The sequence below is a fragment of the Rhinolophus ferrumequinum genome, chromosome 6, assembly GCF_004115265.2.
Source record: "Rhinolophus ferrumequinum isolate MPI-CBG mRhiFer1 chromosome 6, mRhiFer1_v1.p, whole genome shotgun sequence".
Lineage (NCBI taxonomy): Eukaryota > Metazoa > Chordata > Mammalia > Chiroptera > Rhinolophidae > Rhinolophus > Rhinolophus ferrumequinum.
In genome coordinates, this window is record NC_046289.1 from 96,495,229 (window position 1) to 96,514,894 (window position 19,666).

At 44.3% G+C, this 19,666-nt stretch overlaps 1 protein-coding gene across 1 annotated transcript in view; it reads left to right on the forward strand.

The window, feature by feature from the left end:
• Positions 1 to 19,666, forward strand: part of THSD4 (thrombospondin type 1 domain containing 4) — a 585,321-nt gene that overhangs the window by 120,164 nt on the left and 445,491 nt on the right. Inside the window, exon 6 of the mRNA XM_033109294.1 lies at positions 3,092 to 3,194. Coding sequence (XP_032965185.1) covers positions 3,092 to 3,194 — 103 coding nt within the window. The remainder of the gene's footprint in view (positions 1 to 3,091; positions 3,195 to 19,666) is intronic.

Below are 19,666 nucleotides of genomic sequence, written 5' to 3' on the forward strand. Positions count from 1 at the left end.
TACCTATTCTTGATATCATCATCATCATCACCACCACCCCCGCAGGCTCTGTGTCGTCACCTGCACCGTAATTCGGTCTTAATAACCCACTTCCATTTCTGGGCCCTGTGGGCCTTGCATTTCTCAGGCTGGGTCCCTCTCCTTCCCAGGAAGTAGTTCCCTGCCTCTAACTGGCAGCTTGCCTGGCATCATGTGTGTGCGTGCTCAGGGTCACACACAAGGGCGTGCCCATCTGCCAGGGCACCTTGTTACCTCCCACTGCACCTTCCCACGCTGACTGCTATTTGGCTGCCATCGCCAGCCTCTGGGCTTCGCTGCCTCCTGGCAAATGTAGGTGGATTTGCTGCTTTAGTCTCTGACCCCCTGCTGTGGGCCTGCCACCACCTTAAGGTGGTGCCTCAGGAGGTAAGTGGGCCATGCTCGGATATAAAGAACTTGTTGATGACCAGGGACAGCGTATCCTGAATGGTCCATCACAAGTGACTGGTTGGCCCGGTAGACGCACATGGACGTAATAATACCGGGCATTAGTGGGACTTAAAACACACTGTGAGATTATAAACTAGAAGCGCATGCCAAGGTGGCGAGGGCCAGCTGTGTTTGGAAGCGCTCAACTCTGATAAATTTTGTTACATAACTATCGCATATTTATGGCAGAAAAATTACACAATACAAATAAACCAAAAGTTAATTGTGAAGAGAAAACATCTATAACTCACCTTCCAGAGAAAACACTCTTAACCTCTCTTCCCCCTCCCCACACCGAATCATTTTGACACTTTCCAGTTAATGGATTGTGCACTGCTTTCCATGTCCTAAAATGGACATTTGTATCCTCAAATACTGAGCAAATCAAAGTGATTCTGAAGGGGCACTGTTGGCACTATTTTGCTGATGGAGAGAGAGGGCTGAAGCAGACTGGCTGAGATTGTGTGGAGTGCAGCTTCCAGTTCTAGGAACTGCCAGCAGGTTAGTTAAGGACAGCTTTTCACTGTCGCCTCATTGCAGAGCAGCTCGGCCTTACGGAGGTGTGCTTCTTTGAGCACAGGACATTTCGCCCACTGCTTCTGGTCCGGTTCCCTGACGAAAACCTGCCAGCCAGCAGCTCCTCTCTCATTTCTGATGATGGCTGGGGTGGGGGCAGAGCTCTGGCCTCTGTCTCTTTCTCTGTGGGACCTTTGGCAAAGCATGCCACTGCTCCAGGCCTCAGTTTCCTTATCTGGAAGTTAAAGGGGTTGGATTTGATTCTCACTGCTCTACCACTCTGTGATCCTGTGCTAAGGAATTTGGGGTGAGATTGAAGCTTGGGTGTGGCTCTTAATTGTTGCTGCACAGTCTGGTGCCAGGCTGGCTGCACCAGAATCACCTGAGGGAGCAATTCCAGCATATATGTTCCTAGGTTCTCTTCCCCACCCTCTGACTGGGGTGAGGTCCGAAAATCTGTATTTTTTAACAGACTCCTTAGCGATTCTTTCTGATTGCAAGGGCGGTGCTTTCTCCCACGTCGCCCAGCTGATCACATCCTAGTAAAACACTGGTTCTGGCCAAAAGGTTGTAAAAAGCATCCTAACTCCAACTCCTGCATGCAGACAGCTGGTGTTGCTGGAAGCCGGCATGGTTCCGGCTCGGGGGCTGCCAGGAGTTTGGCTTCCACAGCCCTCCCCGGCCAGCAGGTTCTCACTGATTGTCAGAGCTCAGCCCTCCCTGCCCTTTTCCCCACCAGTTTCCATCACGTCCTGCTTCACACGGCTTCTCGCTCCATATGGTTTGGCTCAGGCAGCAGCAGGATTATGACCACCCCGAGTGTTATACCAGCGGCCACCCCCAACTACCCTTCATTAAGCAAGAGATGCTTTCCTCCCTGGTGTCATTCTTTGCTCTGTCCCCTCATCCTCCAGGAAATCTGGTGTTTCTGATACATACAGTAGATTTCTGTATAAATCAGGGCTTTGAGCTGTCTTATTAGCAGTTCATTCCAGAGACTTCTTACATACAGGGCTTTTAATATTTAAAGGGCCAGATTCCTTTCTCTTCTGATTATTAAAACACACACTTATACACATACACACACACACACACACACACACACACCACACTTACGCAGAGTGTGGCTAGGTTTTAAAATGCTTGCTCATACTTCATCCACAATTTGAATTTGAGATTCTGGTCTTACTATTTGATTTCATATTTATTTATTTGATGTCACACTTTGCTCATATTTGCCATTTATCAATAAGAAAGAAGCCAGAGGAAGCTGGATGTTTTCTTTGACTAGAGTATCAGAATCACCTGGATAATTTGATAACATACAGATTTCTGGACCTCATCCCAAACATCCTGAATAATAATCCTTGGGGGATGGGTTCAGGAATTTGCATTTCCCAAGAGATCTCCCAGGTGAAAGATTGCATGCTGAAGGCTGGGAAGTCCTGCACAAGTGGTGGAGAGAATTTAGGCCCAAATTGAGACAAGATGGGGAGGACACTGGATCGCAGCCTGGTGGCGACCGGACTGCATGGAGTGAAATCCATCCTCTGCCCTCACAGGCTGTGTGGCTCTTCCGAGCCTGAGATTGCTCGTCTGTGAACAATCAGCGACACTCTCTTACCTGCCTCATTGTTTGTCGTGAGGATTCAGTGAGTTAGTACGTGTAATATGTTTAACGCAGCGCCTGCGTGGTGAGGGCTCTCGACGTGTTTGCTGGGAGTATTATCCCATGCACGGGAATGGCATGAACAAAGTCAAACAGACGGAAATGGATGGCCTTTTTCTTTCAGGGGCCTGAGCAGACCGTTTTGTCAGGAGGAGCAAAAGGTTTAGGTTATGTCTCAGATTATGGTGTGCAAAAAGTTAACCTGGGGAGCTTGTTAAAAATTGAGTGTCCTTACAGAGATTCTGATTTAGTGAACTTGGAGTGAAGCCTTGGAATTCTGCATTTTAAATTTTTGATGTAGGTAATCAGCCAATTTTCAGAAATCCTGGTTTCGGTAGAGGGGGACTGGTATTTAAAGTTGGAGCGGTCTTCTGGGAGTTGACTGGGTGTCTGGCAAGATACGGACACTAATTGCATATTTACTCTCTGCTTTATCAGGTGTGTCCCGAAAGCGGTAGGAGCATCCGGGAGGTGCAGTGTGCGTCGTACAACAACAAGCCGTTCCTGGGCCGCTTTTATGAATGGGAACCCTTTGCCGAAGGTAAGAACAGACCCAGTGCTGTCTGCAGGAATTATTTTTGTCTGTTCTCTAACCCCTTTGCCTTCTGGTTGAAGCTGGAGGAATTGGTGTGATCCTGACCAGAGTGACAATAGGGGACAAAATGGGACCCCAGGGCAGAGGGAGCCTGCAGGCGTCTTTACGGAAGGTAGTCTAGCTCTGGTGACACCTGGACCATTAGGTGGATGAGGCATTGATAGAACAAGCAAAGTCTGAGGATGGCAGGGTGAATAGGACAGAACAGGGTTCGAGAAATGGATTGGAACAAGAAGTTCAAATGAAGGTTTTAAGGAGTGAGAGGGATGGAGGTCCCCGTTTCCTTGGTTTCTTCTACAGGGGCTGCTGTGGTTGCTTCAGTGAACATGTACGGTTGGCAATTGTTTGGCTTTGGGTGGGGGGCCTTGCGTACTGTTTCCAAAGATGAAATGTGGTAGGCAGGCATTGTTCTTGGGACCAAGGTTCCTGCCATTTCAAAAGGACAGACGATCTGAGTTTGGTAGAGCTTCTCAATACTGCTCTGGATCCTGGAGTCACTTTTCTTTGCTGAAACCCAGTTGCTAACTTTTGGACTGAGAAGTGTGAAATTCTAAGCTATTCCTTCCCGTCACAGAGAAAGTAGGCTCCAAAATGGCGATGGGTCAAGCAAAACTTGTGGGGTTCGATAATCATAGCAAAGTTGGCCAGAAGGACAGAGTCCAGCTGCCCTCCCTGTCCAGCTGAAGAGCTCTGTCGGGTCTTGGCCCAAGCAGTAGCCATGGCAACTAGTGTTGGCTAAAAGCCAGAGTGTGGAACCCTGCTGCTCTGTCCAGGACCTGGAGAAATTGTCCTAGGAGAGGGCTAGACACTGAGCTGTGCTGATTTCATATTAGGGTCACTGTCTGGGGAAGCCAAACTCTGGAAGGTCGTGCCTAGTGGGGAGCCCTTGGGGAGGAAGAGAGGGAGTGATGGATATCTGCTCTGAAATTGGATGCAAAATTGTTTTCATCTGTGCGTTTTTTTCAGAGGAGAGCCTGTAGCTTCTATTGGATTCTCAAAGTGGTTCCATGACCTCAAAATTGTTAAGAACTAACTTGACTGAAAAATTGAGGCTGTTAGATCCACACAGGAAAGGTGAACAAATGAAACAGAGAGATGATTAGATGCAGAAATGAGGGTGCGTAAGAGGCTGGAGGGTGAGCTAGGGGAGGAAGCCTGTGGGTCAGAGCTCGGTTCAGACCCTTTTCATTCCTAAAAGCATTACGTTAAATTCCAGGTGGCATCCTGACTAGAATTCTGGGGCAGAAATAGCGTATTGGTGGACTACCTGGTGAAGCAGGTGTAAAGGGTATAATTAATAGTATTGTACTGGTGTTCATTTCTTAGTTTGCATAAATGTACTGTGGTTTTAGAAGATGTTAACCTTAGGGGAGGCTAATGTTATTAGGGTTCCTGGGTTCCTGTATTAGGTGATACAGGAACTCTCCGTGCAACTCTTCTATAAATCTAAAATGATTTCAAAATAGAAACTTTTAAAAGAGACATTGTGATGCCAGTTAGCCAGGTCTTGTGTGCATCCTGGTGACGATGAAGTTTAAGACTTACCGAATGGGGGAGAAAGAGCGTCCTCCCTTGCACCTCAGAATCTGACCTTATTTGGAAATAGGATCATTCTGGATGTAAGTACTTAAGGTCCTCCTGGAGTAGAGGGGCTCTTAATTGAGTATGCAAGGTGGCTTTTTAAGAAGAGGGGAGAGACTTACAGGGAGAATGCCAAGTGTCACTGAAGGCAGACATTGGAGTAATGTGTCCATAAGCCAAGTACTGCCAACCATTGCCAGCAACCACCAGCGGTTGGAAGAGACACGAAAGGGTCCTATCCTAGAGCCTTCCGAGAGACGAGGGCCTGCCAACACCTTGCTTCTGGACTTCCAGCCTCCAGAACTGCGAGAGTAAATCTCTGTTGTTTTAAGCCACTGAGTTTGTGGTATTTTGTCATGGCCACCCTAGGAAACTACTACATAGAGGAAGGAACTCGCTTCTTGATTGGTTGAGATGTACCCACAGGGGTAGAACAGGAAGTGGGGTTGATCTGACCAATAGCAGGAGATGCCAGAGACGTGAGGCACCTAGCCTCACTTGGGTCATATTCCCTAGACACCTCACAGGTCTAGGTGGTGCTCAGCCCTAGTTGCTCCTTAGAATCACGGAGGAGCCTTCTAGAAATACTGATGCCTGGACTCTGCTCCCAGCGATTGTGATTTAACTGGTCTGGGCACCAGTGTTTTTTAAAGAACCCAAGTGATTCTAATGGGCAGCTGGGGTTGAGAACCTCTGATTCAAGACCAAGCCAGGATTCCAGAGGGTCCTGACTCTAGCCAAAATTAAGGTACCGAATCATGGATGTGTCATAAACTGTGAAATATATTCCTGTGTCACAACAACAGTTCTTGTCAGTGAACGTTTAGAGATGTACCCTTGCTGAATTGCTAGCTGTGTGTAATAGATGTTTTACTTCGATTAACTGGGAGGAAAGGCACATTCCTCTGGTGCCTTTGTTTCCCATTGTTTTCCATTGTTTCCCTTGGAGCTGAAGCCTCGTGGCCAGACCTTCTCTGCGTGGTTTGGGGTGGTCATCTGCCAGGCACTGTTACCCGAGACCTGATCCTCTCAGACCCTCATTGACTTGTATCAAAGCCCTGTGTGTACTGCAGAGAATATTTGTGCTATTGTTTTCACGTATTACAGATCCTCTCCATGGATGCCTGCGGTCGTCTGCTTTATGTGTGATTCTACTTTTCCTGTTCCTTTGTTTGCCTTGATTTGTGCTGGTCTCTAAGCATGAGGCTTGGGGAAATCTTTTATAACACTTGATTTAACTTTTCATTTTGGAAAATTTCAAACATATGTAAAGGTACAGAGAATAATAGTATAATAATAAGTTCCTATACAGCCATCACTTAATTTCAGTAGTTATCAGGTCGTGGCCCCGTCTTTTTCATATATATATATATATATATATATATATATATATATATACACACACACACACACACACACACACACACACACACACACACACCACCCTATCTTTCCCACCCAGATTATGGGAAACTATTTGAATTCGCATTATGTAGCATTAGTCATTGGTAGATATATTAGAACTCTTGGTTGTAAGTAACAGAAACCCAAACCCAGCCTAAGTACATTTAAATAAGAAGGATATTGTATGGTCATGGTATTGGGAAATCCAAAAGGTGTACTAGGCTTCAGCTACAGATGCATTCCGGGAATTCAGTAACATTCGGACCCTGCTTTTCTTGGTCTTTCTTCATCTCTTGTTTCTGTTGACTTACTTCTCAGGTGGGTGGGCAGACTTACATGGCTGCGAGCTTGCAATTAGTGGGAGAAGCCCTCTCTCTTCTAGAGTTGTGGGTTCAGTTGTGTACCCCCAAAACATCAAAGTCCTATTCGTGGTACCTATGACTGTGACCTTATTTGGAAAGCGGGTCTTTTTAGAAGTAGTTAAGATGTAAGTTAAGAAGAGGCCATACTGGAGTAGGGTGGGCTTTTAATCCAGTATGAGTGGTGTCCTAGAAAAAGAGAGGAAGAGACACAGAGAACACCATGTGAAGACACAGGACAGAGAGAGAGGGAAGATAGTCATGTAGAGCATGACCAAGGCAGAGGTTAGAGTGATGTGTCTACAAGCCAAGGAACACCAAGGAGTTCCAGCAACCACAAAAACCGGGAGGGTCATGGAAGGATTCTTCCCCAGAAACTTCAAAGGGATCATGGCCCTACTGACACCTTGATTGAGGATTTCAAGCCCCTAGACTGTGAGCCCCTAGACTGTGTCCTATTGTTTTAAACCACCCAGTTTGCGGTAATATGTTATGGCAGCGTAGGAAACCACCATGCCCAGTGATGGTTTCAATCTTAGAGAAACCACACTGTGATCTTGTCTGGATCATATTCCCATCCCTGGACCTGATTTCAGATATCGGAAGTTCTTGGATTAGCTCAGGTCACGTGACAGCCCCGTGGTGGGGGACCCACATCACATGCAGCAGAAGTGGGGCAGTGGGGATTGGGACACACAGAAAAACAGAGTCTTCTACAAAAGTCATTATATACTTCTTGACCATAAGCCACTGGAATTTTGAGTGAGCCAGTTAGAATCCTGGTATTTTACAAAGTTAAGAAAAATGCAGAATAGCAGCAGATGAGAGAAATCATCTATCTTCTGCAGTGTGTTACTTTACCAAGAAAATTCAGCATTCTTTTAAAATATTTGCTGACATTTAATATGTTTCACATGCCGAGGAGAGCAGGAGCCCATGGTCACTGTAGTTGCATTGACTGTTTAAATCATTCTTTTTACTGCTAAGATTGTTTTCTTGATTTTGTCCTTCTTCCTCTTAAATGACTCTCAGGCTGACCAGGGGGAGGAAGAGGCTGTTAATGTTTCTGCAGGGTGTTCACACTTTACGACTGGGGTTTGCACTGGGCTCTTGGGTTTGCTTGGATGTCTGCTGCTATTCGCATGTGCCTAGTAGGGAAACAGCTGTGCCCGTTCATCCCGATGCCACACAGAACAGTGAAAGCAGATTCTGCTCTTGGGTACACACATTCATTTTACCACATGCTTCTCTTTGGGCTTTTGATTGCATTTCCTGGGTATGGTGATCTATCCTTAGATAAGACCTCTAGGAATTTTCCTTTTGGCTCCAGACCTCTGTTGTAAAGGTGATGGAAGCAGAACTTGGGTGCCCAGGCATCCCTGTTGCCCCAGGACAGTGATGACTTAAGCCTGTCCCCTTTCACTCTCAAACCACTTTGGACAATAAATTATATGGTCAACCTAGCTAGGATGGGACGTTTTACTATAAAGGCTCTTCTTTAGATGCTGACAGTGGGTAAATGGTGCCTGTTTTCATGCCGAGGGTATTGGGGTTTGGGAGCACTAAAGTCCAGAGTTTTGCTGGGTTGCTGTGGGCTATACAGCAGCAGGTATCAGTCTTAATCCATAAACCCAGGGACGGCTTTGTGTTCGGGTAGCTTCAGTGCACTGTGTGGTCCAGGGAGCTGAACTGAACAGAGTGGAAACCTGAAAGTCAGAGGTGAGGACAGGTCAGAAATTGGAGGTTGCCAGCTGGTCCCAAGAACAGGGCCATGGTATCTGTCAGGAATGACAAGCGTATGCTGCAGTGACAAAGAATCCCCAAATCCTAATGATCTCACACACAAAAGTTTGTCTCTTGCTCCTGCTCCACGTGTAATGCAGTATGTGTTCTGCTCGTTTGGGGACAAAGCTGGCAGAAGCTGCATGTCATTCCACTGAGGCCAGGAAAAGGGGCAAGTGCATCAGGCACGGGTTCTTAACACGTCTGCAGAGTGATCCCTGCTCTTTCTGCTCATGTCTCATTGGCCAAAGGAAGTTAGTCTCATGCCACACTTAACTTCAAGGGCAGTAGGGCGGTGCCATCCCATGTGTGTTTAAAGGAGGAGAAATGGAGAATCCGTGAGCAGCCCTGATGACCAGCCCAGGCAGGAAGCTCTGACAAAATTCCCTGAATGCCTTCCTTGGAAGTCCAGGGGACTTTCACTAGGCTGCTTGCAAGAATAGTAGATTGTGTGCAGAGGGTATTGAAGGTACCCACAGTCTCTGATTGCCACAGCGTTCCGAGCCACTGAGACCAATTTCTTCCCTTGATTAAAGCTCTGAGGTGCAGAGATGGAAAGTGGCACCCAGTGCCCACGTGAGCTGCTGATTCCCCCCACCAGTCCAACTACCTGCCCTGGCACAGACCCCACACAGTATTAAATCCTGTTTCCCCAAAAATAAGACCTCGCCGGACAATCAGCTGTAATGCGTCTTTTGGAGCAAAAATTAATATAAGACCCGGTCTTATTTTATTATAATATAAGACCGGGTCTTATATCATATCATATCATACCAGGTCTTATATTAATTTTTGCTCCAAAAGATGCATTAGGGCTGATTGTCCGGCTAGGTCTTATTTTCGGGGAAACACAGTAAGAACAGTGTGTCGTCATTATGAACCTTTCAGAGCGGACAGGCTGGGCCTTAGGGAAGCAAGAGGAGTATTGCAGTAATACCCTGAAAAGATCCATTCTCGAGCTCTCTTCACACTTGATGTTAGCCAAAAGGCAGAGAAGCGATCCCGAGCTCTCTTATACACTCCTAGGAATACCTGGCAAGACTAGGCTATGTTTAATTAGCGTATGAGAGTATCGTGAGGACAAAGCAAAATCCTGAGGGCAACTCCTTTATGAAAACAAAGTGGTAATTTTGGTGCTATTCATGTTGAATTCGAATGAATGGAGGCAAGATGCCCAGCAGGAAGTTGGGGGTGGAAATGCTGAAATTTAAGGCAGATACCTTACGGTTTTCATCTTGAAGTCATCTGCCTTGGCGTCATAATTAAAGCCACCGTGATGGATAAGACCTTGAAGAATCACGAGGACAGAGGATCAAGGAAGGAGCTGTGGAGTATGTCCACATTAAAGAAGCAGAGGAAAGAGGCTCAGCCATTAAGGGAGCCTGAGAAGAGATGGCCGCAGACATTATACTGCCTTCTGCCATCTCCTGTATTAATGAAGTTTATTGTGCCTTGTCATGTTCTCTTATGACATACACCACAATGATGCCCATATGAGATAACATATGGCTTGTGTTTGTTGAGTGCTTACTACATGCCAGGCACAGTTCGAAATGCTAACTCATTTAATCCTCACAACCACCCTGTGAGGTAGGCACTACCGCGTTTCCCCGAAAATAAGACCTAACCAGAAAATAAGCTGTAGCATGATTTTTCAGGATGTTCATAATATAATATAAGCCCTACCGTATTTCCCCAAAAAGAAGACCAGGTCTTATATTAATTTTTGCTCCAAAAGACACATTAGGGCTTATTTTATATTACGAGCATCCTGAAAAATCATGCTACAGCTTATTTTCCAGTTAGGTCTCATTTTCGGGGAAAGACATATTATCAGCCTCATTTTACAGAAGCAACAGGCACAGAATGGTTTTTAACAACTTGCCCAAATTCACCCCGATGGTAAGCGAGAGAGCCAGGTTCGAACCCCAGAGTTTGGCTATAGAATCTCTGCTCTCAGTGTGTATGGAAGCCAAGAGATGGATTTGCACAGTTGTAAGCATTTAAGTCCAGTCTTTAGGTACCTGTTTTCACTGATGGAACTTTTTGGAGTGATGGTAATTTTCTATGTTGTGACTGACATGGTTGTTACACAGGCATATACACTTGTCAAAACCCATCAAACTGTACACTTGTGATCCGTGCATTTTATTGTATATAAATTATACTTTTCATGTCTTTCCCCTTCTCAGTCTCTCCATTCTGGAAAGTGACATTTAGAACCAGTGTAAATTCACTGTTGTGGAACCAATAATATAATATACAAGGGGAGAATCAGAACTGAGAAGATGAGACTAGAACGGGCTGTTGGAAACACTGCTGAAGAGAAGTTAAAGAGAACAGCCAGAGAGTGTAGCTAGCTCTTTCTTTTAAAAAATTGCCGTGAAGAAAGCATATTGAAAGTTTTTGCTAGTATAAGGGGAAAGCGAAAGGCTTGCTTAGAGTGGTAGAGAAATGAGAATGTCTGCAGATTGACAGAATGAAGCTTGTGGGAGGAATAAGGGATTAATAGAATGGTACCTGTGAACCTGCTCTATCCTAGAAGAAAAGATGGAAAATAGACAGTTTTTTCCTCCGAGAGAGTTTTTACTAAGTCAAACGCAAAAGGATTTTATTGGAAGCATATCCAGTAGCTCAGAGAATCAACAGGAAGGATGTAGAACCAGGCTTGGCCAAAGCCACAGACTAAGGAAGCCCTGGGAGTCCAGGTGGACGGAACTGACAGTCTTACTTGCGTGCCGCTGCTACAGTGATTAGGTTCCAACAGGTTTCTCCATCCAAGATTCACAGCCCTGGAAATGGGAGTGCGGTTGGCTTGGTGTGGGCCACATGCCCGTCCCTCAGCTGGGGGAGGAGAGTCCTGATTGACTGTCCCACCAAAACTACACACAGAGGGGGAGAATGAATTCCCAAAAAGGAAACCCAGGTGCTGAACCAAAAGAAGGGAGAGTGGATCCTAGATGGCCCAAAGCAACCAGTGTCCACAACAGAAACTCGCGACAAATCAGGCTGTCCTGGCTTGTCAACTGTCATTTCATCGGTAGGTGCACAGGGCTTCTTAACACCTTTGAAGGATTATTAGAATTGGAATGTAACACACGAGTTTTACTCTTTCCTTCTTCACGTTGTGTTCACGTTTCTGAGGATATCTAGCCTCCTTGTACATGTACGCGTGTGACTGCATGGGTCCCCTTTGTTCCCAAGCATTATGCAGACATGATGCAGGTTGACCAGTGTGCATTGACACAGTGGCATGGGAGAGAGGCAGGCATTCTGTGGTGCCCTTCCTGACCCCCCACTGCACCGTGTGTGTGTGTGGGGGGGTGACCTCAGGGAGACATGAATGGGGCTGATAATGATTCTGTTCTGTACCCCTGATTTCCATAATCCTGGTCGCTCGTCTAGCTCTCCTACTCCCTGCTGGGATCATGTATGTGAAGTGCCTGTTCTTGCATGCTTCCTGTTTCTCTCACTGTCTGAGTGTAAGGAGAATGAAGGATAGAGCCGATATTATCACACATCTCTGTTAGTCTTCACTGGGAAGTTTAGGATTTGGAAAGGAAAGATTTTTTTGAAGAAGAAAATCGTCCCTGCTCCGGGGTATTCTGGAAGGTGCAAATGACTTGTGTAAAAGCAATTTCTTTCCTGGCACTTGAACCTGTGTCATTCTAGATCATTAGAAAAGAAAAGCCTCAGGATATATTTCAACACCTAAAAAGCAGATTAGTCTAAAAGTGCATAATTTTAAGGATTTGAAACCAAGCAAAGAGCTTAAACCCATTACAAAATACGAAATAACGAGACCCAACTCTGTTGTTTTTCTCTTCTAAGAAGCTCAGTTTTTGACAAAGACTGCCTCAGAATGTGGCTGGTTGGAACGGGAAAGGTCAGTGTCACAACAGTGTTGCTATTCCACAGAGGCCGAGGCTGAGACTGAGGGGTGGATGGTCTGCCTCAGGCCACAGGTTAAAACGGAAGAATCAGAGAATTTACACGACCACAGCCTACCGGTCTGAGTGCCGTCATTTGCCTCAGGGGAATTTCTCCTTCAGTGTAACCAAGCCCTGACTGAGTTGTTTCCTTTAAAAACAAACAAAAGTGTTTTTACATGAAGACTGCTAAGACTTTTCCAGAAAGTCCTGGGACTGTCTTAATCCCTGCAGCAGAGTTCTCTCACCCTCTGAGCAGAGAGGTCTCTTACTGTGAATTGGTAGAGCCATGTGGGAGTGATGGGGACATTTGGCTGCACCTTGTATGGACATCAAGAAATTAGTATTGGGCCAACATCAAGAGAGTTTTAGCGTCAGAGGATTTAGAGCTAGAAGGCAATCAAGGAATATGTAATTTATATTTAAATTTTAAATTCAGCCCATCCCTTAAAAGAAATCCTGCTTCAACTGCATAATTCCTCCCCGAAAGCTATTCAACAGCACCCGTAACCGTCAGGGTCCATTTCTTAGAAATTCCAGTGGGAACATTCGGTGGATCAGTGGCACTTGTTTGCAAAGGATTAAAAGAAAGAATCTGTTGTATGTCTGTGGTTCGGTAGGAAGAGGGAGAGAGTGTGCATCAGGTTCCCTCTTTTACCGCAGCCATCTGCTTCCCTGCCTGCTCGTGCTGCGTACACGCTGCCCCAGCACCTGATAACGCCGCTCCAGGTTACTCTGCAGTGGTTATTTATTGCCTGGCTACCCTTTGGAGCCACAGTGAACAAAACGCCCAGGTTCCCCTGTCAGATATTTGAAAGCAGTCATCTTGTCACCCGGAATCTTGTTTGACCAATCTGCTGAGTATTTCTATTTCTTTCAATCAATTCCCTGTGTATTGGAGCATGCTATTTGTTTATTATCCTGGCGGTTCTCTTTAGAATATCGCTCATGGGTCATAACGATTAGGCCTCCTCCTCTGTGGCAGCTCTAGCTGAGTATGGCTCCAATATGCTGGGCTCAGGAACAAGTGTCCCTGGGATTGATTGGTGATGCCTTACACGCGTATGGAAGTGACAGCACTCGCTGCCTCTTTACAGTTTTTTGATCTTTCAAATTGTGATGACATAGGTGTCAATTAATTCTATTAGTTGCTTGAAAATTTGGGATGCATCCTCATTCTTTATTGAACAGAAAGTAGACTCTTAAATGATTCACAAGGTTTGCCAAGCATCGCATTAGGCCTCACTACAAAGTGTCTGTATAAAACTTCTGATCTTACAATACAGTAATCAGGGAAATTATGCAAATAAAAACGAGGACCACATGTCATTGTAGATTATGTCTAAAATGTGTTCTCATTTAAAATGTAAATAAAAACCAAACAATATGTGACTGATTGTAATTTTACAAGAGAAAACTTTAGCATGACTGAAATAGTCGGGAGGGGCAGACCTGGTTTCCCACAGTGATCCTTTAAATCAAGGATTCTTTCAGGGTTGCAGTGTATATAGAAGCACAGAAACTAAATCAAGGATGGTTTCTAAAAATTGGATTGCCTGATCTATGTATTAAATAGATTTCATTCTGTTTTGGAATTGTATTTCTTGTCTGCATCTGAGGCTGTACCTTCAGCAGCAAAACAAAATTGAGGTAGTAACAATAATTTGTATCCAGTTATCCTTCTTCCAAACCCAGCTGTCTTCAGCCTGAATATTGGCGAGCACTTGTCATCTTCTCCTGAGTTCACATAAGTCATTATCACACCTCTTCACTGAACACCTAGGCTACACTAACAGGTAACTATGTGCAGGACTCAGCCAGAATACTTAGCAGCTGAGTTTATACTGGGATATATTTTTCTTTCAGATTACTAATTGTGATATGTAGTACCCTGAAATAATACGGCTTTCATTCAAAACCAGTCCTGTTCACATGGGAGAAATTTGTGGATTTTTGCTTTTCCTTGCCTTTCCCGTCCTGTGACCATCACTGTTCCACTCTCACCCCCTGATGATGTCCACTGATCTTTGTGTGGCCCACTGAAGAAGGCACACCTTTCCAGCCCTTTCTGTGCTGGGTCTAAGACGGCATGGATTCTGTATCTCCCTGGGGCAAAGCAAAAGTGGTCATCACTACTCCATTGTATCAGATTCTTGTTCAGCTCACCCTTCCGTGGGTAGTGCTTAGTTTTTTATCTGTACTTTAGCATTCTGTCCTTTTGGGTTCACACACACACACACACACACACCACACACCTCCAGTACCACCACCCACCAACACTTCCTATGAGGAAACCACCATATAACTTTGTTGACAAACATCTGTTTGGATATGTTTAAATGATTCAGAAGTGAAACAGGGAAAGTCTCCATATCACTTTCTAGTTTTGAACTGAAGACTGCTGAAAGCAGATAGAGGTTATATAACAGTAAGTGATTAAAGCTTTGGAGCTGGTTGACAGAATTTACAACTCAAGATTGCTATTTAGTGATTACTAGCAAGAAGAGTTTAGGAAAACAGTTCTGCATTGTACTCAGTTGATACTTCTCTTTTAAACCTTGCTGCAGATGATATTTTTATGGAGGCAGGTAGTCACTGACTGGGGAAAGGTAACCATTGGGAGAAACTGGAACATGGCAGGTTGCAGGGTGGAGACAGCCAGGTATTACAGGGGTCAGATACGCTAGGCAGACAAGCTTTGTCATGAGTTTATTGAGGCCAGAAGTCAACAGCAGGATAGGGCAGGAGACTGGCAGGGCAACCATAGATTTCACACGGTGACAAGTTATTGAATTAACTTTTCTTTAAAATGTGACCAAGTGAGCCATAAGTCATTGGGCTGAGTTGAGTTTTGTCCAGAGAGGTTGTTCGAAGTTTGGATTCGAACAACCTCCCTGGACAAATCTCTGGAAGCAGCTTTCATCTAAAGTCCTGCTCAGCAAATGATGTTGATTTTAAATTGAGCCATCCATTAAAAATAGGTCAGATTTGAATAGGACAGTGCAGCTTTTTGATTTGGGGGAAAGCGTGCAGGGAGTAGGATGAGATGGCGTGCCTGTCACTTAGGAGAGGGAGAAAATGGAGAGGAGGGCTCTTACATTCCAGTGAATTCACGCACCCTCTTGATGCCAACAATTAGAAAGGGAAGCATATCAGATGCGTCCAGCCCAAATTCCATTTGTACTCAAGGTTACATAACTGCTCATCGTGTAATACTTTGGCCCTGTCCACTGAGCATGCAGATATCGGCGGGTTTGCATGTCTAGTAGTTGCCCCTTGTCTTGTTTTGCACCCGGTGTCCATGTTTGTTTAAGCTGGCTTTGGAGGTTGTATAAACAGTTTTATCAACCTGTTCTCCCACCCTTGGTGATAAGTGGCACCTTCAAAAAACTCCTTGGGTATGTTCTTAGGATGTGAAGGAATAGAACTTAATCCACCCAGGTTTACGATGGTTATCCGTCTCCTTCCATACATGCTCTCATGGCATCTCCAGGCGTGGAGCGTGGAGGGTGTCTGGGGTATCTGCTCCCACCCTGGCTCCCTGGACCCCTGGGGCCTCTGCTTTTGGAATCAGTATTTTTGGAATCCTGCCTCATGGAGCCTGTTGAGGGCTGCTCAGGTGCTACCAAATGTAACTGTGCCTCCGGATTTGACAAGCAAATTCAAGTTCACACAGAATGTGAAGATGCACTTTTTCACCTTAAAAAAAAAAAGATTGCTACAGTGTGTTGGCATTGATTCATGCAGCCACCTTTTGTTCTGTGTGAGAGGTAGCCTTGGAGGAGCAGGAAGGGCAATGGGCACCCAGGGGCACCAACCCCACCATCCTTGGACCACAATAAGAAATGACTTCCTCCCGTTCTGAGGATCCAGTGAGACGATGTGTCTAAAGTACGTGTATAAAGGTTGTAATCTCCACTATTGATGACTGAGTGTCGCTATGTGCCGGGCACCCTCCAGGTGGATACTGGAAAGGTGAGTAGTATGAGACATAAGCAGATGCCAGGAAGAGGAGTCCAGGCAGAGGGAACAGCACAGGCAAAGGTTCAAGGGTGGAAAATACAGACTGTTTCAGGGGAGCATCAGAGAGTATGCTTTGGCTGGAATAAAGGGTGTAAAAAGGGAAGAAGTGCAGGATACGTTTGGGCTAAAAGTTTGGGGCCAGATAATGGAGGGCCTCAAATAGAAGGCGGAGGAAATTGGACTTCATTTTATAGGCAGTGAGAAGCTATTGGGGTTTTAAAGCAGAGGAGTAACATGATCACAGCTGAGCTTCAGGAAAATTAATCTGGCAGCAGAATGCTGCAAAACCTCTTTGGAACAAGAAGTGGTATAAATAAGTAAGTTGAAAATTTGGCAGTAGTGTTTTAAAATATGTCCTAAAATGTATGAGCTATATATTTTGAGATGATAATGTCTTTTTTGTCTTTTGTTTTCTCACAGCGGCCAAATTCCTTTTCTTTTTTTTTTCTTTTTTTTTTCTCTTCTCTTCTCTTCTCTTCTCTTCTCTTCTCTTCTCTTCTCTTCTCTTCTCTTCTCTTCTCTTCTCTTCTCTTCTCTTCTCTTCTCTTCTCTTCTCTTCTCTTCTCTCTCCCTCCCTCCCTCTCTCTCTCTTCCTTCCTGTGTCTCTCCCTCTCTCTTTCCCTCTCCCTCATTCCTTCCTTCTCTCCTGTCTGTGATGGTTAGTGGAATTTGAGGGGTGCAAACCCAGCTGGAAGTTGACCCTTCCAACACAGTGCTTTAAGGAAATCCAGCTGCCGGGGCTCTGTGCCCACTGTGCCAGCTGTGACTGCTTCTATTACCGAGGGCAGTGAAATCATCTACCTTTGATTTTCACCAACCCAAACCATACAAAGTATAGATATTTTGAATAAATAAGCTGATTCCTATAATTCATGTGGCTAATGTTTCTATAATCATATTTTCTGGACTCATTACCAAAAGGCTCAATCGATTTCTGCAACTCTTGGGTTAGTAAGAACAACAGACTTTCTATGAACTCTATAGATACGGCCCATGTCCTGCTCCAGCAGACTTAGGAAATGTGTTTAGGCCCTAAGTGTTCATGGATTTAACTTACAGGCTTGGGACTTTTTGTACCTTCCCCTGAGGGTCCGTGGTGCAGTTTGAGATATGAATCTGAAGTCTGTTTTGCAAGATAAGTGTATGGAAAAGAGTCCTTTAGCTTCACTGTTCTCTACTTTTTTGTGCATTTGCAGCAATGCTCATGAATGAATTAGAAATTTTGTGTCTGTGAAAAATGGTGATCAAATGACAGATAAACCTGTAGTGAAATTGGAAAGTATGATTAATTTGTAGTGTGCACCGTAAGGCTGTGAACAGAAACTCATGTGATGCTCCATGGAAATGTGATTCGAGAGAAAGCTGGGAGCCTCTATAAACATTTTTGTATTTGTGAATCCGGGAATTCAAGAAGGTTCCGGATGTGTGCCTCAGGAATGTCAAGAGTCTGCTGTAAATCCAAATTCACAAAAGAGATAAATTATTGAATGACTTCAGATTACAAAACGATTTTCTATTTTATTAAATATTTACTGCGTGTTTACCCTAATGAAGTCCTTTAGTAAATATAGTTAGTATTTGATTTACAGAAATTCGGTGTATACAGCTGTTTCTGGATACGTGTATTATGTTAAGTGGAATCCCCTTTTTATGGCATTAGGAAGTTTTAAGATAACCATTTTTCTGTTTGAAAAATCAGTTTGCATGTATGAAAGGCACTTGTTCAGTAATTATAGATTTGGTTTCTTACCAGGAGGGATTCTGTATTATAGATGGTTCTAATTCTCAAAGCTGTTTGATAGCAAATGTTCTTATTTGTTATGCTCAGTCACCATGATATTATCTGCCCTTTGGCTTGGGCCCATGTAGAATAGCTTTTAAAACCCTGCCTCTGATGTTTTCCTGCTCTGGGACCAAAGGCCTCAGATTTCCCCATCAATAAAATGGGGCTAATAATAGTTTCTCTCTGCAAAGTCTTTGGAGGAGATTAAATGAAGCAATTCATGCACCTTGCACCTAGTAGGTACTCAATAAATGTTAGCTATTATAATATATTATTACTATCGTTTTTCCAGTCCCAAAGGTGAAATCAGCAGTACTTTATTTCCAAATAAGTGGGTTATTTTCTTTTTAAAAAAATGTTTTTTTCATTACAGTTGACATTAGTATTATATTAGTTTTGGGTGTAAAGCGTAGCGGTTACACATTTATATACTTTATGAAGTGATCCCTCTGACTAGTACCCACCTGACACCATACATAGTTATTAAAATATTATTGACTATATTCCCTATGCTGAACTTTACATCGCCATGGCTATTTTGTAGCTACCAACTTGTACTTAATCCCTTCACCTTTTTCACTCAGCCAATCCAGCAACTATCAGTTTGTTCTCTGCATCTGTGAGTTTGTTCATGTTTTGTTTTTTTATTTTGTTTTTTAGATTCCACATATAAACGAAATCATATGATGTTTGTCTTTCTCTGTCTGACTTATTTCACTTAGCATAATATCCCCTAGTTCCGTCCATGTTGTTGCAAATGGTAAGATTTCGTTCTTTATTCATGGCTGAGTAATAAATATTCCATGCAGCCACTATGGAAAACAGTATGGAGGCTCCTCAAAAGATTAAAAATAAAACTACCTTATGACCCAGCAATTCCACTTCAGGTATTTATCTGAAGAAATCCAAAACACTAATTTGAAAAGATACATGTACCCCTATGTTCACTGCAGCATTATTCACAGTAGCCAAGATATGGAAACAACCTAAGTGCTCATCAATAGACGACTGGATAAAGAAGAGGTGGCACGTATATACGGTGGAATATTACTTGGCTAAATGAGTGTTTTCTATTCAGCCTTTGCTTGATATTTAGACTGTTTTACATTTCCCCAAATGAGGAAATTTTTGACATCTAACATACTGGTGTCCAGCAGTAGCAGGAGACACTGCCTTATCTGGTGCTTGGAGTAAAGTGTTTTATAGGTTCACTGATTTATGATCACCCTGTGCAACTGTACCACAGCGTAAGAAAGAAGGAAAGGGGGAAAAAGAGGAGGGGGAGGGGAAGAAGGAGAAAGAGAAGAGAGGAGGATGTGTTACCTTTATGTAAACGTTGGGTTGATCCTGCTTTCTGTCGCCGGCTTATCTAGCACTAGCCCCTGGGTTGTGCAGGGGTGCCTTGGTTCCCACATATCAAATCTCTGCTCTGCTCCTTGACTTTGAAGGTCCAGGTAGTCCAACACCCACAGCTCAGCCACCTTAGCTTTCCCAACACTCCGCTTCCCTCACTTTCCACTGGACCCGGGCACATCCCTGTGAACTGGCTCATGCACT